Source organism: Callithrix jacchus, chromosome 11 (genome assembly GCF_049354715.1).
Source record: "Callithrix jacchus isolate 240 chromosome 11, calJac240_pri, whole genome shotgun sequence".
NCBI lineage: Eukaryota > Metazoa > Chordata > Mammalia > Primates > Cebidae > Callithrix > Callithrix jacchus.
In genome coordinates, this window is record NC_133512.1 from 12,057,812 (window position 1) to 12,080,309 (window position 22,498).

General features: G+C 44.8%; 1 protein-coding gene across 5 annotated transcripts in view; it reads right to left on the reverse strand.

Annotated features, from left to right (window-relative positions):
• URGCP (upregulator of cell proliferation) overlaps positions 1-22,498 on the reverse strand; it is a 56,858-nt gene that overhangs the window by 10,972 nt on the left and 23,388 nt on the right. For 2 of the 5 annotated variants that reach the window (XM_054237021.2, XM_002751364.6), the window contains 2 exons: positions 385-411; positions 10-80 (listed from right to left, as the gene is read on the reverse strand). Coding sequence is in view for 2 of the 5 variants with exons in the window: in XM_002751364.6 (XP_002751410.1) it covers positions 10-80; positions 385-411 (98 nt within the window). In the remaining 3 variants the exon portion in view is untranslated. Of the gene's footprint in view, positions 1-9; positions 81-384; positions 412-12,861; positions 14,193-22,498 lie in introns of those variants that run through there. The other 3 variants (XM_054237020.2, XM_009002102.5, XM_002751365.6) reach the window with 3 other exon arrangements.

Consider the following 22,498-nt stretch of genomic DNA (forward strand, 5'->3'; position numbering starts at 1 on the left):
CAACTTTACCTGCAATGGCCACAGCTGTCCGTCTCTCTGATGCTTTTATTTCTGGGGCTACTTCTCCCAAATCTGAATGCCTGAAACAATTTCAGAAGAAAATTATAATTAAAATAATGAAATACCACTTTCACCTATCAAACTGGCCGCATGTAAAATCTCTTGGAGAGCTTTTAAAAACTATAAACCCTGGGTCACACCCCAGATCCATGAAACCAGAATCTCTGGGAGCTGGTCCTGGGTATCACTGCTTTTAAAAGTACCCTCAATGATTCTGATGTGCAGCCACAGTTGAGAAACATTGGTCTAGAAAACCAGCGCTCTCCAAAACTGCTGGCCAGAGCACAGATACAGCCACTCAGAAAGACAGAAAAATATACATACCCTTTGCCCAGTAATTCCACTTCTATCCTAAGGAAACAATTAAGATTTAGTTACAAAGATGTTGATGCCAGCTTCATATATAATAGCGAAAAACTGATGCCTTTTAAATCAAGGTGCAATAACGGAATTATGATCTTATTCTGCAGCCATTACAAAATATGCTATGCATTTCTTTTGTGGACAAAAAGATGTTGTATGAGATGTTATGGAAGATGCTAATATGTTAATTAGTTGGGGAAAAGTCAGGCTACAGAAATGTATACAGGGTATGATTACAATTTTATAAAACTGTATATATTTATCTATAGGTGTATATTCAGAAATCTAGAAGGATGTTCACCTAAAGTTAACACTGTGGTCTGAAGGGGTGATCCTGAATTATTTTAAGGAGCTATGATGACTGTAGTCTAATTAAGAATAAACTATTTTAGGCCCTGTGTGGTGGCTCACGCCTGCAATCCCAACACTTTGGAAGTCCAAGGTGGGTGGATAACCTGAGGTCAGGAGCTCAAGACTAGCCTGGCCAACATGGTGAAACTCCATCTCTACTAAAAATACAAAAATGAGCCAGGTGTGGTGGCAGGCAGCTGTAATCCCAGATACTCGAGAGGCTAAGGCAGAGGAATCACTAGAACCCAGGGGGCAGAGTTGCAGTGACCTGAGATTGCCCCACTGCACTCTAGCCTGGGTGATAAGAATGAAACTCCGTTTCCAAAAAAAAAAAAAAAAAAACTTTAGATGTATCATAGGAATGAGCAAATGAGTAAATGTATTGATTGTGCCAGGAGCCAGGGTGCTAACTAACTAACCTTTGAAGAAAGGATGTACACACACAGAATGGAGAGTTACAGCAGAACTTGCGGAGCGCAGTGGAACTGGAGCCACTCATGTGAACTGTGATTTCTATATGCATGCTATGTGCATGTGTGTGTACGTGTGTAGATGAAGGTCTTCACTCTAGACTATCTCTGTATGAGTGTACTCATGCATCTATTTCCTAACTGTCCACAAAAAGGGCCAAAAAGCAAAGACACTGTTGTGACAATGGACATGCCCAGCACCCTTTAATACCTTCCACACTAAAACAAACAGGACTCCTTGGAGATCCTGAATGATGGCTGGGGCAAGGAAAGAACAGGAGGAACCTGAGCATCTTATTTCAGAAAGTAAGGAAATGCTCAAAAACGTGATGGGCCCAGGAGCCAGCCTGAGGAACTCTCACTGGCCAATGTGAGCACAAACATAAATACAGTAACTGATTTAAAACCATTGTAAACCAGCTGTTAGTGAGTCACACGGATAATAAATATGTGGGAAGAAAGAGAAGCCTCTCTTGCTCACATCAGAACGTGATGCTGTAGTCAGAACAGTATCATTTGACAGCAGGGTGCAGTGTTCCCACCTGTAATCCCAGCATTTTGAGAGGCTGAAGCAGGAGGATCACTTGACCCCAGGAGTTCAAGACTAGCCTGGGCAAAATGGCAAAATCCTGATTCAACAAAAAATAAAAAATTAGCTGGGTGTGGTGGCACACACCTGTAGTCCCAGCTACTTGGGAGGCTGAGGTAGGAGGATACATTGTGCCCAGGAGGTTGAGGCTGCAGTGAGCTGAGATTACACCACTGCATTCCAGCCTGGGTGACAGAGCAAGGCCCTGACTCAAAAAACATCATTTTGCAACCATCATAGTCAAGTCTGGTTCAAGCAAGAACAAACATCAATGAATGTTCACCGTAAAGAAAATATTGATGAAGAACAACATATTTGTCCAGGCTTAAAATGTCTCCTTACAGACTGCTTATTAGGTACCAGGGAGGAAAAAAAAAAATCCAATAATTGAACAATGAACAGCTTGGGTAACACTCTTTTTTTTTTTTTTTTTTTTGAGATGGAGTCTTGCTCCGTTGCCAGGAGCCAGGCTGGAGTACAGTGGCGCAATCTCAGCTCACTGCAACCTCTGCCTCCCGGGTGCAAGCAATTCTCCTGCCTCAGCCTCCCGAGTAGCTGGGACTACAGGCACATACCACCATGCCCAGCTAATTTTTGTATTTTTAGTAGAGACAGGGTTTCACCATGTTGGCCAGGATGATCTCAATCTCTTGACCTCGTGATCCACCCGCCTCGGCCTCCCAAAGTGCTGGGATTACAGGCGTGAGCCACTGCGCCCGGCGTGGGTAACGTTTTTAACTGGGCAATCAAAATGAGCCTCAACAATGGGGACAGATGGCCATCATGTGCCCCGAGCTGTGGTACCCTGAGCAAGGACATACCACCTATGCAGTGTTCTGGTTGAGAAAGCAAAGCACTAATCTAGTCATGATGACAACTCCAAAATGAGGGGCGTTGTACATTGTGCTCGAGGCGGAGAACTGTATTACCCCAGAGTGTGACAGTAATAAAAGATAAGAAAGACTGACTAAATGCTCTACATTAAAGGATGCTAGAGAGACATGGAAACTGAACACAACACTTCACTCTAGACTTGATCCTAACCTACAAGGAATTGACAAAATGGAAATATGAGTGCTGTCAATGTTAAATTTACTGATGTTTTTATTAATAGAAAAACACACCTATAGGTCTCACACCTATAACCCCAGCACTCTGGGAGGCCAAGGCAGGAGATGCATTTGAGTCTAGGAGTGCAAGACCAGCCTAGGCAACACAGGGAGCCCTACAAATAATTTCAAAATTAGCTGGGCATGGTGGTATGCACCTATGATCCAAGCTATTTGGGAGGCTGAGGCAGGAGGATCACCTGAGCCTAGGCCTGGAAGGTCAAGGCTGCAGTGAGCCATGATCACACCAATGCACTCCAGCCTGAGCAACAGAGCGAGACCCTGTCTCAAAAAATAAAGAAAATAAAAGAGAGACTATCTCTATTCTTGAAATAGATACTGAAGGATTTGGAGACAAAACACATGATGATGTGTGCAACTTACTGTCTGCTGCAGACTGAATGTTTATGTCATCCCAACAATCACATGTTGAAATCCTAACCACTCCCTTGATATCTGGAGGTAGGGCTTTGAAAGTAATTAGGCCATCAGGGTAGAGCCCTCATGAATACAACTGATGCCTTTATTAAAGAGACCCCAGAGAACTAGTATGCCCCTTGCACCATGGGAAGACACAGCAACAAGATGCTATAAGGAATGTGCTCTCACCAGATGACACCCTGATGATCTTGGACTTCTCCAGAACTGTGAGAGATCAATTTCTGTTTATAGGCCACCCAATCTGTGGGGTTTTTTAATTTTTTTTGAGACAGAGTCTTGCTCTGTTGCCAGGCACCAGGCTGGAGTGCAGTGGCACAATCTTGGCTCACTGCAATCTCCGCCTCCTGGGTTCAAGCAATTCTCCTGCCTCAGCCTCCTGAGTAGCTGGGACTACAGGTACACGCCACCATGCCCAGCTAATTTTTGTATTTTTTAATAGAGACAGGGTTTCACCATGTTGCATAGAATGGTCTTAATCTCTTGACCTTGTGATCTGCCCACCTCGGCCTCCCAAAGTGCTGGGATTACAGGCCTGAGCCACCACGCCTGGCCATTTTTGTTGTTGCTGTTGTTGTTGTTTTGAGATGGAGTCTCACTCTGTCACACATGCTGGAGTAGAATGGCACAATCTTGGCTCACTACAACCTCCACCTCCCAGGTTCAAGTGATTCTCCTGCCCCAGCATCCTGAGTAGCTGGGATTTCAGCCACATGCCACCATGACTGGATAATTTTTGTATTTTTAGTAGAGATGAGGTTCACCATGTTGGCCAGTCTGGTCTTGAACTCCTGGCCTGAAGTGATTCACCTGCCTCAGCCTCCCAAAGTGCTGGGATTACAGGCATGAGCCACCTCGCCCAGTCACTTCTATTGTTTAATCATGTCAATAAACCACTTAAAGCACTTCATGGCCAGGTGCAGTGGCTCATACTTGTAATTCCAACACTTTGGGAAGCTAAGGCGGGTGGGTCCTTGAGCCCAGGAGTTCAAGACCAGCCTGGGCAACATAGCGAAACCCCATCTCTACAAAAAATATCAAAAAAAAAAAAGCCAGGTGCAGCGGCTCACCTGTAATCCCAGCACCATGGGAGGCCGAGGCAGGAGGATCACTTGAGGCCAGGAGTTTGAGATCAGACTGGCCAACATGGGAAAACACAGTCTCTACTAAAAATATAAAAATCAGCTGAACATGGGCCAGGCACGGTGACTCACACCTGTAATCCCAGCACTTCAGGAGGCTGACGTGGGTGGATCACATGGTCAAGAGATCAAGACCATCATGGCCAACATGGTGAAACCCTGTCTCTACTAAGAATACAAAAATTAGCTGGGCATGGGGGTATGCGACTATAGTCCCAGCTACTCAGGAAGCTGAGGCAGAAGAATCATTTGAACCCAGGAGGTGGAGGTGGCAGTGAGCCAAGATTGAGCCACTGCACTCCAGTCTGGCAACAGAGCAAAACTCCTTCTCAAAAAAAAAAAAAAAAAAAAAAAAAAAAAAAAAAAAAAAGAAAAGAAAAGAAAAGAAAAGAAAGAAAGGCCGGGCGCAGTGGCTCAAGCCTGTAATCCCAGCACTTTGGGAGGCCGAGACGGGTGGATCACGAGGTCGAGAGATCGAGACCATCCTGGTCAACATGGTGAAACCCCGTCTCTGCTAAAAATACAAAAATTAGCTGGGCACGGTGGTGCGTGCCTGTAATCCCAGCTACTCGGGAGGCTGAGGCAGGAGAATTGCCTGAACCCAGGAGGCGGAGGTTGCAGTGAGCCGAGATCGCGCCATTGCACTCCAGCCTGGGTAACAAGAGTGAAACTCCATCTCAAAAAAAAAATCTAGCTGAATGCAGTGGCTGATGCCTATAGTCCCAGCCACTCAGGAGGCTGAGGCAGGAGAATCACTTGAACCCAGAAGGCGGAGACTGCAGTGAGCCAAGATTGCACCACTGCACTCCAGCCTCGGTGACAGTGCGAGACTCCATCTCAAAAAGAAAATAATTAGCCATGAGTGGTAGTATACACCTGTAGTCTCAGCTGCTTAGGAGTGAAAAATGGGAGGATCACCTGAGACTGGGAAGTCGAGGTTGCAGTGAGCCATGATCACACCACTGCACTCCAGCCTGAGATGCACAAATCAGAGGTTGTGGGTCCAATGCCACTCTCAAAACCTCTAGGTTACAACTAAAGTCAGAGTCAAGCCTTGTCAGAGAGAACACCATCATTATCTTACATCTGTGTGATGTTTTTAAATTTATAACTGTATTCTGCACTTATCTTTTAATACTTGGACTGAACTGTGTTCTCACAAAATTCATATATTGGACCCTAACTCCAGTGTGACTGAATTTGGACATGGGGTCTCTAGGTAAGGAAGGTTAAATGAGGTTGTAAGGGTGGGTCCCTGGTGAGGTGGGGATGGTGTTACTCCTTCCCTGCAGGCCCACAGAGGAAAGGCCATGTGAGAGCCCAGCAGCTGTCTACACTTGGGGAAACAGGCCCTCACCAGACACAAATTCTGCCAGTTTCTTGGTCTGGGACCTCCAGCCTCCAAAACTGTGAGAAAATAAACTTCTGTTCTTCAAGCCCCCAGCTGGTGGTATTTTGTTATAAGACCCCAGCAGAATGGATGATACCCAAAACTATTCTGCGAGGTGAAAATATGGCTCAGAGGGGTTGAGTCAAGGGATTTGCCTAACATCACCAAACCAGCACTCACAGAGCCAAAACCCAAATATGAATCTTCTAGCTCATTATTTTTAAGGCTCAAACAGATTTTAGGTGACTTATAATTTATAGCCAGTAATTTCATTTCATTTCATTATAACTTTTTTTTGAGATGGAATCTCACTCCGTCACTCAGGCTGCAGTGCATGGTGTGGTCTTGGTTCACTGCAACCTCCACCTCCCAGGGTCAAACGATTCTCGTACCTCAACCTCCAGAGTAGCTGGGAGTATAAGCATGTGCCACCATGCCCAACTGATTTTTGCATTTTCATTAGAGATGGGGTTTCACCATGAGCTGGTCTCAAACTCCTGGCCTGAAGTGATTCACCTGCCTTGGCCTCGCGAAGTGCTGGGATTACAGGCAAGAGCCACTGTGCCCTACAGCCAGTAATTTTAAAAATTATAACACCAGCCAATCTGTCAACTCTGACTCCAGCCCACTTCTACAACTTGCTGAGTTTCCTGTCTGTACAACAGGCAGCGCCGGACCAAGATGGCAGAGAACAGCACTTCCAACGGCCCTACACAGGACAAGGGAGCTCTCCACAATGCAGTTTTTGAAAATTACTACTATCACTATATATTTTTTGATTCCAAAAATAAGATACAGAAGAGTAAATACAAAATAAATACAATGAAAAATACAAAAGAGTATGATAAAAATGCTTTCTTGTCAGTTTGAAAATTATACCCTATGTTAATCTGTCCTCTCTTCCTCTTAATCTACCGCCATTGCTCTAGCCCATTCTGCTAACACAAGAGTAGTGCTTTCGCGTGCCCCAATTTATTCCCTGATGATCAATGGCTGTTTAGTTTCATCTTCTCCTGGGCCCCACCCTGGCCCTTAATTTACAATGCACACCCTACTTCCCTATTGACTTATAATCATAACCCTTTCCCCATATCCTTCACAATGCTGAAAAACATTCTACTTTTGTTACTGGAAGCAATTTTTAAAATTCTCTTGGTATTCAGAATACAGTCAGAACACAGGAAATACCCAAGGTCCTCAAGCCCCCAGTGTGTGGTATCAGACACTGGCCAGAGGCCACCTGCAGCAGCTGCTCACCTTCCCTCCTCCAGGCACTTCCCTACACACACATCTCTCCAGGGCAGGGGTGACCTGATCCACCCTCGGGGTCCAGGGTGTCCACAGCTCCTTCTCACTAAGTTAGCAAATGGACTGGCTGGTTTGTTGCCTGGCAGAGAGAATACGCCTCTGACCCACACCAGGGCAGACATGTCATGAATGATATGTGGCTGAACCCTACTTCCAGCAGGTCTGCTGATGGACCATGGCTCATTCTAGAGGCATCTGTCTTGCTGACTGTCTAGCCATAGAAGACAGTGCAGAATTAACTTTCCTTGTCTTCTCATTTTTCCTTTCTCATTTCCTCCTTTTTTTTTTTTTTTTTTTCCTAACTGCCCAGCAGAATTATCTTAGGAGCTTTTCTGCTAAAACCTAGAGATTCTGATTTAGTCAACCTGGGTGTTCAGCACATAAGAAATTATCAGCTAGGGAAAGTCACGCCTTTGTTTTTCTGTTGACCTACCTCAGAATCTGGCACTCCCTGGACAGTCCATCCATGCCCAGAATAGATAGGGCAAACCACCTGGGCAGAACCCAAGCTTTGTTCTAGATCAATCACTAATTTCTAGCAGTAAACCTGGTTCCTCTGCTGGTGGTGCCCATAAAACAAGACGGCATAGGAAAATGATTCTGAACAAGGTTAGCACTAGACAAATATCAGTACAATTACTCACCATATTATAATCAACAATATATTATTAAATGTGGAGTCTTTTTTTTTTTTGAAACAGAGTTTCGCTGTTGTTACCCAGGCTGGAGTGCAATGGCACAATCTCGGCTCACTGCAACCTCTGCCTCCTGGGTTCAAGCAATTCTCATGCCTCAGCCTCCCGAGAAGCTGGGATTACAGGCACACGCCACCATGCCCAGCTAATTTCTGTATTTTTAGTACAGACGGGGTTTCACCATGTTGACCAAGATGGTCTCGATCTCTCGACCTCGTGATCCACCTGCCTCGGCCTCCCAAAGTGCTGGGATTATAGGCGTGAGCCACCACACCCGGCCAAATGTGAAGTCTTAATTAGGGAAAAGGAGTCAGGCTGGTGGGACCAAGGAAAAGCAAAGAGAAAGCAGTTGAGATGTAAATCTGCCTTTCTGCATGGTCCAGGACATATAATCCTCTCGTGTAAATAAGTCACAATCTTCCTGCGCCCAGCTATCAGACCTTCGCCTGATCGAAAAATGCAAACTAGCTCACTGCAACCTTGGCATTATCAGTACTGCATATAGTTCTCTCCAGAACACAGCACAAGTACCATCCTTACAAAATCCACAGCAAGCCTTTGTCACAGTCAGCTCCTCTCTTGCTGACTTGTCCCCTGCTTTCTTGCAACTTATTTGCATACTTGTGATTTTCCTGGCTCAGCCATCCAAGTAGCTGGGATTACAGCACGCACTACCACACCTGGCCACTTTTTGTACTTTTTTTCCCCTGAGACAGAGTCTTGCTCTGTCTCCCAGGCTGGAGTGCAGTGGTGTAATCTCGGCTCACTGCAACTTCCACCTCCTGGGTTCAAGTGATTCTCCTGCCTCAGCCTCCCAAGTAGCTGGGATTACAGGTGTGTGCCACCAGGCCCGGCTAATTTTTGTATTTTTAGTAAAGACAGGGTTTCACTATGTTGGCCAGGCTGGTCTTGAACTCCTGACCTCGTGAGCAGGCCTGCCTCGGCCTCCCAAGGGCTGGGATTACAGGTATGAGCCACCATACCCAGGCTACTTTTTGTACTTTTTTTTTCACTCATATTTGGCTCTTTTTGTATTTTTTATAGAGATGAGGTTTTGTTATGTAGCCCAAGCTGGTCTCAAACTCCTGGCAATCTTCCTGCCTCATCTTCCCAAAGTGCTGAGAATACAGGTGGGAGCTATTGCGCCCAGCCATTTTTTTTTTAACTCACTGGTTTGTGGTACCTTTGACACAGACCACAGGAAACTAATACAGTCTATGTGTGGCTTGACAGCTACACCAACTTCCACCTCTGTCTTCACATGGCTTTATCCCCTCTGTGTATCTGTCTCTCTGGGTCTCTTCTCTACTTCTTGTAAGAATATCAGTCTTATCAAATGTGAACCCACCTCACCACTATGGGCACTGGGAGTTAGGATGTCAACATTCCTTCTGCGGGGACACACTTCAACACACGATAACATCTAAGCCAAAAATGGAGTGACTACATGTTTAGGAAAAACTAAAACTCCCCGAAGAAAAAAAGGAGAACTAAAGTCTTTCCCAGACAAGTAAAAACTGAGGGGACGCATCACCACTAGACTCGGCCTACAGGAAGTGTTTCAGGGAAGGCTAAAAAGCAAACAAATGATAGCTGCCACCATGAAAAAACCTGAAAGTAAAACCAGGCATTCCAGCCTGGGCAAGTAAACGAGACCCCATCTCTACAAAGTAAAGCGAGGTATGATGGCTCACACCTGTGATCCCAGCACTTTGGGAGGCCAATGTGGAGGATCCCTTCACATTGAGAGTGGCCTGGGCAACACAGCAACATGTCATCTTTCCAAACATAATTTTTTTTTTAAAAAGCCAGGTGTGGCCGGACGCGGTGGCTTAAGCCTATAATCCCAGCACTTTGGGAGGCTGAGGCAGGCGGATCATGAGGTCAGGAGTTCGAGACCAGCCTGACCCACATGGTGAAACCCCATCTCTAAATTAAAAAAAAAAAAAAAAGCCAGGTGTGGTGGCAGGCAGGTACCTGTAGTCCCAGCTACTCAGGAGGCCGAGGTAAGAGGATCACCTGAGCCCTGGAAGGTCCAGTCTACAGTGAGCCATGACTGTACTGCTGCACTCGAGCCTAGGGGATACAGCATGATTCCGTCTCAAAAGAAAAAATATATATTTTTTTTCTAAAGTAAAATAAAATTTTAAAAAGTTAGCTGGGCATGGTGACATGCACCTGTAGTCCCAGCATCCCAGGAGGCTGAGGTGGGAGGACTGCTTGAGCCTGGGACATCCAGGGTGCAGTAAGCTCTGACTGCACCATTGTGCTCCAACTACATGGATTAAAATGAGACCCAACTCTGTTGTCTACAAGAAAGTCACTTCACCTATAAAGACACATACAGACTGAAAGTAAAAGGACAAAAAAGCCATGTGCTGTGGCTCATGCCCATAATCGCAGCACTTTGGGAGGTCGAGGCAGGCAGATCACTTGAGGTGAGGAGTTCAAGACCATTCTGGCCAATGTGGTGAAACCTCATCTCTACTGAAAATACAAAACCTAGCCGGGTGTGGTGGCACATGCCTGTAATCTCAGCTACTTGGGAGGCTGAGGCAGGAGAATCAGTTGAATCTGGGAGGCAGAGGTTGCAGTAAGCTGAGATCACGCCACTGCACTCCAGCCTGGGCAACACAGGGAGACTCTATCTCATACAAAAAGAAAAGAAAGTAAAGGGACAAAAAAAAATGCAAATGGAAACCAAAAGTATGCAGGAGTAGCTAGACTTATATTAGACGAAATAGACTTTACATGAAAAAAACATAAAGACAAAGAAGGTCATTATATGATGATACAGGGATTGATTCAGCAAGAGGATATAACAATTATAAATACATATATAGCCAATATTCTAGCACCCAGATATATAAAGCAAGTATTAGAGCTAAAGAGAGAAATACCAATGCAATAATAGTTGAAGAATTCAATACCCATTTTCAGCACTGCAAATCGTCTAGACAGAAAATCAACAAAGCAACATCAGACTTAAGTGCATTATAGACCAAACAGATCCTGACATTTACAGAACATTTCAACCAAAAGCTGCAAAACATAAACTCTTCTCATCAGCACACAGAACACCAATGTAGTGGTCACAAAACAAATCAACAAATTGTTTAAATTTTAATTTAATTAATGTTTTGAGACACTCTCACTCTGAAGTGCAGTAGTACAATCTGAGCTCACTGCCTCCACGTGTGGGTTCAAGCAATCTTCCCACCTCAGCCTTCCGAGTAGCTGGGACTACAAGTGCATGCCACTGTGCCCAGCTAATTTTTTATTTTTATATTTTGTAGAGATGGGATTTTGCTATGTTGCCCAGGCTGGTCTCAAACTCCTGGACTCAAGCAATCTACCTGTCTCAGTCTCCCAAAATGCTGTGACTACAGGTGTGAGCCACTGTGCCTGGCCAACAAATTAAAAAAAAACTTATCAAGTGTCTTCTCACATCATAAGGGAATAGAACTAGAAATCAGTAATGAGAACTCCAGGGCTGGGCTTGGTGGTTCATGCCTGTAATTGTACTTTGGAAGGCTGAGACAGGAGGAGTGCTTGAGCCTAGGAGTTTGAGAACAAGCCTAGGCAAAAGAAGGAGACTTCATCTCCACAAAAAATGGAAAAAATCAGCCAGCCATGGTGGCTCACACTGTGGTCCCAGCTACTCAAGAAGCTGAGGTGGGAAAATTGCTTGAGGCCGGGAGGTAGAGGCTGAGTAAGCTGTGATCACACCGCTGTACGCCAGCCTGGGTGACAGAGCAAGACTTGGTCTCAAATTTAAACATCAACAACAACAAAAAAAACATAGGAAAAAAGGGACTATGTCAAACTAAAATGTGTCTGCACAGCAAAGCAAACAGCTAACAGAGTGAAGAGACAACCTGTAGAATGAGAGAAAATATTTGCACATTCTTCATCCAATAATGATTGATATCTAGAGTATACAAGGAACTCAAATAACTCAACAGCAAAAAAAAAAAAAAAAGTCTGATTAAAAAGTGGACGCCGGGCACGGCAGCTCACGCCTGTAATCCAAGCACTTTGGGAGGCCGAGGTGGAGGCCACCTGAGGTCAGGAGTTCAAGACCAGCCTGGCCATCATGGAGAAATCCCATCTTTAGAACAAAACAAAACAAAAACAATAAAAATATAAAAAGTGGGCAAAGGATCAAACAGGCATTTCTCAAAGAAATACATATAGCCAAGAAATGAATGAAAAAATGCTCAGCACCCCAATCATCAAGGAAATGCAAATCAGAATCATAAACAAAATGATATGATATCCCAGTTAGAGTAGCTATTATCAAAAAAACCGGGCCAGGTGCAGTGGGTCACGCCTCTAATCTCAGTACTTTGGGAGGTCAAGGCGGGGGGATTGTCTGAGTCCAGGAGTTCAAGACCAGCCTGGCCAACAGGCAAAACCCTGTCTCTACTAAAAACGTAAAAATTAGCCAGGCGTGGTGGCGCACGCCTGTAGTTCCAGCTTCTCAGGATGCAGCATGAGAATCAATTGAACTCAGGAGGCAGAGGTTGGAGTGAGCTGAAATCAGGCCACTGTGCTCCAGCCTGGATGACAGGGCAAGACTCTGTCTCAAAAAGAAAACAAAACAAAAAAAAACCACCCAATGCTGGTGAGGATGTGGAGTAAAAGAAACTCTTATACACTGTGGGAGTGCAAGTTAGCACAACCTTTATGGAAAACCTTAATGGAGGTTTCTTAAAAACTAAAAATAAAACTAGCGTTGGATTCAGCAATCCCACTACTATTTGTCCAAAGAAAAGCAAATCTGTGTGCCGAAGGAATACCTGCACCCATGTTTAATACAGCACTGTTCAAAATAGCCAGATAGGGAATCAACGAAACTGTTTATCAACACACAAACTGATAAAGAACATATGGTATACGTGCACAGGAATACTATTCAGCCGTAAAAAAAATGAAATCATTACCTGTGTGGCAACACGGATGAACCTGGAGAACCTTATCTTAAATGAAGTAAGTCAGGAACAAAAAGACAAATATTACATGTTCTCATTCATATGTGGGAGCTAAGAAAAACACTGAGTGAATGGAAGTATAGAGTACAATTGTGGTTATGAGAGACTGGAATGCATGGGAGAAGAGAGGACAGGGAGAGGTTGGTTAAGATACAAAATTACAGCTAGGTAGGAGGAATGAGCTCTGGTGCTCTGCAATACTACAGGGTGAATATGGTTAACTACAATTTATTATATATTACAGTGTCAAAAAGCTAGAAGACAGAAAGGTTAGTACTGTGTAAGTTTCCCCAGACGATGGAAAGTAGGGCTTCAAAACACAGCCCTAATCCTCCAGGAGCTTATACTACCATTAGGTTGGAGAGATAGGGGAACAATCACTGCACAAACACTAAACAAACAAACAACACTACAAACACACACATGCTAATCTATAAAATGAGGCTGACCATCCCTGACGTGCATACCTCAGATGTGCTACAAGGATCCAAAGAGATTTACATACATCTTAAGCAAAGTTCTCTTGGATTTATTAACATATTTACTGTGGATATATTATTATTTATTACTTATTGTGGATTTATCCACATATTCATTGCTAGGAACCTTTCTAGGAATTTAGGATACATTAATGAAGGACACAAAGGTTCTACTCTTGGATTACAATTCAACAAGGCAAGGGGATATTGGTAATTGACAATATCCCCTATTTTTAAGAAATATAGGACTTGTAGTCTCAGCTACTGGCAAGGCTAAGACAGGAGAATCACTTGAGCCCAGAAGGTTAAGGCTGCAGTGAGCCATGATCCTGTTACTGCACTCCAACCTAGGCAACAGAGTGAGACTGTCTCGAAAGAAACAAATAGATAATCTTTTTTAAAAAGGCTAGGCTAGAAGATGTTAAGTGCTACAGAGAAAACAAGGCATAGGCCAAGGTCAGGTGTGCTGAGAATGGGGGTGGGAAGGGCAGAGCAGCTTGGCTGGAGAAAGGGCTGCGTTAGTACTGGTTTGGGAGGAGGTGAAGGCAGGAGCTGTATGACTAGCAGGGGACGAGTACTGCAGGAATAGCCAGGGCAAAGGCCCTAACATACCCAGGGACCAACCGGGAGGCCTGAGTGGCTTCAGCAAGAGAGTGAACAATGAGTAGGAAGCGGCAGCAGGAGAAGCTAGAGAAGACCCAACTTTATGGGTCACAAAAGACTATGGCTTTGGGGCGGAAGAAGAGGAGGAAAAAAAATAAAAATAAAAAAGATTTTTAAAGAAAAGGTTATTCTAGAGGATGCGGTAGCATGTAAGGTGCTACCTTTCATGGGTGCAGTGTGACAGACCTGTCTAGGCTGCCAGGCTGAGAATAGACAAGAGTTAACCTATGCTCAATCATCCAGCCTTATATTCAGGAAAACAACGAACACTCAGACCTGGGCAGTAGCACCAGCAGCAATGGCATGTGGCTGGACTCTCAAAAAGCATCTGTGAAGGACTGCAACAGACTGGACAATATGTCTACAGACGCAAGCCAAAATAAGCTCAAATTTTCCAGGTTTAATCAGTTGCTCCTTTCTCAGATAGGGAGGTCTGTGGGTAAAGCAAGACTAGAGGGGATCGTGAGCAAAATGGCACTGACAGGCTGGCCCGAAACCCCTACCCTTGGATATGCTAAGCAGGCACTGAGCTGGAAGGGTTTTGGAGACCTAGAAAAGGTAATCTTTGACCATGTACAGGTGACACCACCATCGGCAGCTTCCCTAAAGACACACTCTCTACTACCTCCACCTGACATCACAGTGCACTCGCAACAAAGAATCAACTTGCATTTTCTCCATAATGCAAAGAAACAATGGTGCAGGCAGACCTGGAAAAAAAACAAGAGATCAACCTGAAAACTATCTAAACAATGAAAGAATGCAGTAAGCCAGGGCATATAAAGTTAAAATAAATAATTGCCTTCCTATCACACAAATAGGTTAGAAACGTGGAAGGAGAGCTCCCATTTACAGTAGCAACAAGAAAAACAATACATGTTATAAACGTACAACACCTATATGAGAAGAATTTTGATACTGAATCCAAATAAGACTTGAAGAACTGAAAAGGGCTAGGCACAGTGGCTCATGCCTATAAACCCAGGACTTTGGGAGGCCAAGATGAGAGTTATCACTTGAGGTCAGGAGTTCCAAAGCCAGGAGTTCAAGACCAGCCCAGGCAACACAGTGAAACCCTGACTCTACAGAAAATTTAAAAATTAACTGGGTCTGGCAGCATGTGCCTTAAGTCCCAGTTATTTAGGAGGCTGAGGAGAATCGCTTGAACCCAGGAGTTTGAGGCTGCAGCATACTGTAGCCTGGGTGACAGAGTAAGAAGACTCCGTCTCAAAAAAATAAAAATTAAAATAAAATGTTGTTTAATTTAAAAGAAATCTGTTTCTGGATTTTCAGAGGAAAGAGTTTAAAAAGAAAAAAAAGATAGGCCAGGCATGATGGCTCATGCCTGTAATCCTCGCCCCTGGGAGGCTGAAGCAGGCAGATCACCTGAAGTCAGGAGTTCGAGATGAGCCTGGCCAACATAGTGAAACCCTATCTCTACTAAAAATACAAAAATTAGCCGGGCATGGGGCGTGGTGGCAAGCGTCTGTAATCCCAGCTACTCAGGAGGCTGAGGCAGGAGAACCACTTGAACCTGGGCGGTGGAGGTTCCAGTGAGCTGAGATCGTGCCACTGCACTTCAGCCTGAGCAACAGAGTGAGAGTGAGACTCTGTCTCCAAAATATATACACACACACACACACACACACACAATAATGAAAAGGTGTATTCTGTCTTAGATAGAAAGGCTTAATTTTTTTTTTTAAGAGACGAGATCTCACTATGTTGTCCAGGCCCATCTCAAATCCTGGGCTCATGTGATCCATCTGCCTCAGTCCCCCAAAATGCCAGGATTATAAGCGTAAACTACAATGCTTGGCCTTTAATATAATTTTAAAAGCCAATTCTCTCCAAATTAACCCGTAAGTAAATTTAGGTTCAAAACCAGTTGATTCTGTGAAAAAATATTTATAAAATAACAATCAGAAAATTTTTGAAAAAGAACAGTGAAGGACAAAACTTCCCACATAACAGAACATAATAATTTAATAATTAAATAGTCTACAATAATTTAAGGTTGTTCATGAATACACAGAGAAATTAGTAAAAGGAGATCCCAGAAACAGGCCCAAATGCAGTCAAAAATTTCATCAATGATCTAGGTGGCATTGAGTGTCTAGAACTTATTCAATCACAAAAACCTGGAAAAAAATTAAGGTAGGTCCCTACCACTTGTTCCACCCAAATGACTCCCAACCGGATCTAAGAATAAGATTTTTAGTGTCCTAAAAGAAAGTATTAGAGACTTTAAAAATTTGCAGCATGAACGTATATTACTTAAAATAAAGCAGCTAACAATTTATAAAAAGTCACAATGGGCTAAGTGTGGTGGCCCACACCTAAAATCTCAGCACTTAGGGAGGCTGAGATGGGAGGACTGCTTGAGCCCAGGAGTTCAAGAACAGCCCGGGCAACACAGTAAGACCCTCTCTCTACAAAAAAAATTTCTTAAAATTCACAATAGCCATGTGTGGTGGCATGTACCTGTAGTCTCAGCTACTCAGGAGGGTGAGGCAGGAGGACTACTTGAGCCCAGGAGGTTGAGGCTGCAGTGAGCCATGCTGGTGCCATTGCACTCCAGCCTGGGGGCCTGAGCAAAACGCTGTCTCAAAAAGGAAAAAAGAAAAAGTTGGCTTGGTGCAGTGGCTTAAGCCTATAATCCCAGTACTTTGGGAGGCTGAGGCAGGCAGATCACTTGAGGTCAGGGGTTCAAGACCAACCTGGGCAACATGGTGAAACCCTGTCTCTACTAAAAATACAAAATTAGCCAGGGGTGGTGGCGCATGCCAGTAATCCCAGCTACTCAGGAGGCTGAGGGAAGAGAACCACTTGAACCTAGGAGGCAGAGGTTGCAGTGAGCTGGAATCATGCCACTGCACTCCAGCCTAGGCCACAGAGTGAGAACCTGCCTCAAAAAAAAAAAAAAGAGAAAGAAAAAGTAAGTGACAATTCAACAAATTTAAAACAGAACCACCATGTCTGACCTAAAGTGAGAAGGATGCTCCTAGCATACAGGTAGGTCTCTTTTTTTTTAAAGACAGGGAGATAGGGTCTTACTGTGTTGCCCAGGCTTGAATGCAGTGGTGTCATCATGGCTCACTGCTGCCTCAAACTCCTGGGTTCAAGCCATCCTCTGCCTCAGCCTCCCAAACTGCTGGGATTATAGGCATGAGCCACTGCATTGGCATTGGATCCTTTAAAAAAAAGAGCTCTTCTGGCCGGGCGCGGTGGCTCACACTTATAATCCCAACACTTTGGGAGGCCAAGGCGGGTGGATCACGAGGTCAAGAGATCGAGACCATCCTGGTCAACATGGTGAAACCCCGTCTCTACTAAAAATACAAAAAATTAGCTGGGCACGGCGGCGCGTGCCTGTAATCCCAGCTACTCAGGAGGCTCAGGCAGGAGAATTGTCTGAACCCAGGAGGCGGAGGTAATGGTGAGCCGAGATCACGCCATTGCACTCCAGCCTGGGTAACAAGAGTGAAACTCCGTCTCAAAAAAACAAACAAGCAAACAAAAAATACAAAAATTAGCTGGGCATGGTGGCGCGTCCCTGTAGTCCCAGCTACTCGGGAGGCTGAGGCAAGAGAATTGCTTGAACCCAGGAGGCAGAGGTTGCAGTGAGCCGAGATCACACCATTGCACTCCAGCCTGGGTAACAAAAGCGAAACTCCGTCTCAAAAAAATAAAAATAAAAATAAATAAATAAATAAATAAATAGCTCTTCTAAGTTATTCCATGTTCAGGCGCTTTTTTGTTAAGCCATAATTGAAAGTATTGTCCGCTCTGTCAATACAGCTTCTTACTGTGTGAGCCATGTGAGCCTATCCTTACTTTAGCTTTATCAGAAGGTTCTGGAAGATGCTACACGTGCTCTGTAATCACAACAAAAACTACAGAATCCAACACTTTTGTTTGTGCCTCAGCCATGAAATTTAAACCAACTGTAATAATCCTGAATTGGGCCATTTTGCATTTTATCTTAAACTGCCTAGCCAAGCCTAGGAGCCCACTTCTGTAAAATAGGGATAAAAGTACTTATTGAATAGGTTGCTGTGAAGATTGAATAACTTAACATATGCAGCGGCATTTAGAATAGGGTCTGACGGCACACTTGTTGGAAGTGGGCAGAATCTAAATTTAAAAGAACATTTTCTAGGACTGAAAAGTCCCTGCTATTTGTGTTTCTAGGTGAGAGCCCTTCCCTGAGCTGGGGTGGGTGGGCTCTTGGGTCCATCCCCATGGAGAGGTCAACCACATGGCTGTTGCATCCAATGAAGTCCTGGTGCACTCTGCCACCCATGGGCAGGTGAGTGTTTGGAGAGCTGCCCTGAAGAACCAGGGACACTCTGACCTTTTCAACCCCTGCTATAGTTCTCCCATATGTCCAGTGTGGGGAACACTCTGGGGGGTTGCTGGCTTGTTCGGCAATCCCACGTTCGTGGGCAGAGAGCCAATACAAAGTCTCAGTCCTGCTGACAAATCTACGTCCCTTCTGCAGAAGTCACAGCAGCTACTGAGCAAGATTAAGAGTTCCCTAGACTTCTCCCAAGAGCAAAGATACATTTGAGTTCTTAATGCTTCCTTCTCAAAGTATGGTTTACGGGGCCCCCTTCCTTTCCTTCCCACAGCGTGGCCAGAGGACCCATCTTTCACCCAGTGTAGAGGGCCTGTGAGATCTGGGGCTGTGGCCTAGCCCATTCAGACCAGGATGGGTCGCCAGTGGGAATGCTGAGCGCTTCTTCCCTTCCCACAAAATAACAGTGGTGACAGAAAATCTTCCTGGATAGTGAAGACCAAAGGTAAAAAGTAAAGGTACTTTTGACGGCCAATGGATGTTAATGAGGGTGCTTTCAGCTACCAAGATAGATGATTCCTTGACAATTCCCAGGGGCTGAGATGTTCCTGAGAGGCATAGCCAGGAGGGTGGATGAGGTCTGCAGCTGAATGTGTAAAGGAACAGTGGGATGGGGGAAGGTCCTGAGGAGCTCGAAGGGGAGGAAGGAGGAGGGGTGGAGAGGAAAGAAGAGGAGTGAAGAGGAGAAATGGAGAAGGAAGACAGCAAAGAAGGAAGAGAAAAGGGAGGAGAAAAGGGATGGGGGAGGGGAAGAGGTAGGAGAGGATGGTGGAGAGGGAGGAGGAGAGGGAAGAGGAGGGGGAAGAGGAGGGGCAGAAAAAGGCCAAGGTGCATGCGCCCTCCCTCCACAGGCAAGGAATCAGTCCAGGGAGGAACCACTGGCCTTGGGTTTGCTGTCCAGTGACCGCTTCTCCTCTACTCCAATTAGCCACACATTCCTGGGTTTCAATCACTCAGTTACCTCATCCACTACCATGAGTCCCACCTCTATACAGGCAAGCATTCTCCATAGCCCCACTCAGAACCCACAGATCCTCCCACCCATTCTCTGCCCAAGCTCCTCCCTTCTAGGGAAGGTCTCACTCCATTTCTCCTGGCCAGACAGGGACCGTATTTTCTGAAATAAAGAGCTGAGGAGTAGGAGTTTACTTATGGAGATCAACTATTATTCACTTGCTATTACCAACTGAATCAAAGAAACAGAGTATTTCTTTTCTTTTTCTTTTTTTTTTTGAGATGGAGTTTCGCTCTTGTTACCCAGGCCTGAGTGCAATGGCGTGATCTCGGCTCACCGCAACCTCCGCCTCCTGGGTTCAAGCAATTCTCCGGCCTCAGCCTCCTGAGTAGCTGAGATTACAGGCACACGCCACCGTGCCCAGCTAATTTTTTGTATTTTTAGTAGAGACGGGTTTCACCATGTTGACCAGGATGGTCTCGATCTCTTGACCTCGTGATCCACCCGCCTTGGCCTCCCAAAGTGCTGGGATTACAGGCTTGAGCCACCACGCCCGGCCCAAACTGAGTATTTTTAAGGGAATATAGGGGTCAGGGATGAAGTTTCTATCTCTAAAGACCAGATAAGGCTGGGCACAGTGGCTCATGCCTGTAATCTTAGCACTTTGGGAGGCAGAGGCAGAACAGCTTGAACCTGGGAGGTGGAGGTTGCACTGAGCTGAGATCGCGCCACTGCACTCCAGCCTGGGAGACAGAGTGAGACTCCATCTCAAAAAAAAAAAAAGGTGGGGGGGTAAACAAAGATGCCAGTAGCATCCTATTTCTTGACTCAATTATTCCATCAGACAGGCAAAACTTTTCATGTATGATATTACCATGTGTTGGGAGGTATAGAGAACCCTCAAAATCTGGTGGTGGTGGGGAAGGTGGTAAACCATTTAAGAGGATCATTTGGCAGCATCAAGTTAAAACAGGCAGGAAAGACAAAAAACAATAGGAAAGCCCTCTGCTCATGCAGTCCAAGTCTTTGCATATACTCTATATATCCAGAGACACAGATGGGCAGCATTATCTTAGAGAAAATCGGGAACATCCTTAACTGAATAATATAACCATGCCATGGAATATTATATATCTGTCAAAATGCAGGTAGACTGGGAACTGTGTGATGTGCTTGTAGTTCCAGCTATTTGGGAGGCCGAGACAGGAGGATGGCTTGAGCCCAGAAGTTTAAGATCAACCTAGACAATATAGTGAGACCCTCACCACTATTAGATCAAACTAGGCAATAGAGTGAGCCCTCATGGCAATTTAAAAAAAAAAAAGAGAGAAAAAATGCAGGTAAAACAAAAAAACAAATGTATGTGGATCTGTTCCTTGTTCTGGCATGGAAAGAATTTCAAGCCATATTGTTGGGCAAATAAAGCAAGCTGCAGAACAGTATGATAGCATTTCCGTAAAAACAGAGCAAGGAACAATCTCAGTATGCAAATGCAAGGAAAACATCTGTCAGGGCACCCACCAAACTCGGATGGGAGAGAGGAGGGACACTAGCTGTTTCTGTAAAGCTGTCTCTCTGGTAAGAATAAGTGACTATTTAAAATCTTTTTAAGACTTTTTCCCCCAGCAAGCAGACCAAAAAAAAAAGATTTTAAGATCGGTGGTCTATGAAAAGCCTATTACGCTTGATCTTTATTTTGTGTTTTTCAAATTCTCCATCAGTAACAATTTGAAAAATACAGACTTCACACAGGCAACCCAGGTTAAAGAAACGTGAGGAGCTGTATCTAGTATAGCTGGAAATGAAAATCTGGAAATTCAGGATGCATAGTTGTAACACTGTTAAGGTAAGAGCCCCTTTGAAAATCTGTTGAAAGCTACAGACCTTGCTCCCAGGAAAATTACATAAGACTCCCAATGCTGCATACAATTTCAGAGAACAAAGGGACCCCCCAGAAGCCCATCCATGAATCATGGAGCCTAGGTTAAGAACCTCTGATTCAGACAACAGTTAAAGCCACTAAAACAGATGTGACCACGCAGAGAACATGTGTTGGGGCTAGTAGCAGAGACGAATTATAGAGCCCAAGAAAACTGCAACAGTGAAAGAGCAGGCAGAGGAGTTGACAGACAAGAAAGACCTAGGCAGCTGTGAGACAGCCAGACAAGGGGCAGAGACAAGAGATGGGCTGTTGAGTGAGGCCAGTTCAAGAGAGGGCAGATGGTAGCATGAGCCGCTCCATGTCTTGTGCCCTTTCTGCGACCTCTATACTGCTGTGACGTGGATTCTCTGAAAGCTCCACCAGTGCAAATCATGTCATTTACCTTCAGCAAGTGGTGGGCAGTGAGTCCACAAAGGGGGTCAGGTCCCCCATGGTCTGGTCCCAGTCTCATCCTCTGGACTTGTCTCCACTTAGCTCTAAACTCACTGGGCCGTGGGCGGGGCATTTCTCAAATATTTAGCACAATGCCTGACACATTCATAAGGTCCTCAAAAATGGTAAGCATTTCTTCTTTCCTTCCCAATTCATGGAGACTGTCACTTAGTAAAAGCATCAATTTGGAGATTCCTCTATGACTCACCCAGGCCGGATCATCACTCCCTTCCCACCTAGTGCCGTAGCTTTAATGTTTGCAAGCTGGCAGACTGAGACAACCCTCAGGGTCTCAGGAAGCACTGTCTTCCTAGCTAGACTCTGATCTACCAGGGAAGCCTGTAGAAGTAGACACTTAGGAGCTATGTCTGGCAATGTACATAATGTGCATAGTTTTCCCCACCAAATGAAATAAAGCACCAGTCAGGTGTCACTTAACAATAGGGATACATTCTGAGAAATGTGTCGTTTGGCAATTTGGTCCTTGTGCGAACACAAACCTACATGATAGGGCGAACTATGCACCTAGGCTATACATGGTACAGCCTGTTGCTCTTTGGCTACAAACTTGTACAGCATGTTACAGTATGAATAGGCAACTAACACAATGATAAGTATTTGTGCATGGGACCACTGTATCATGTAGTCCTCCATTGTCATTATGTGGTGCATGACTTGTATACTAAAGGTTTTGAGACCTCAGCTTTTACGATGGATACCCCTCAGAAAATTACAGATTACAAACTGTAGATTCATGG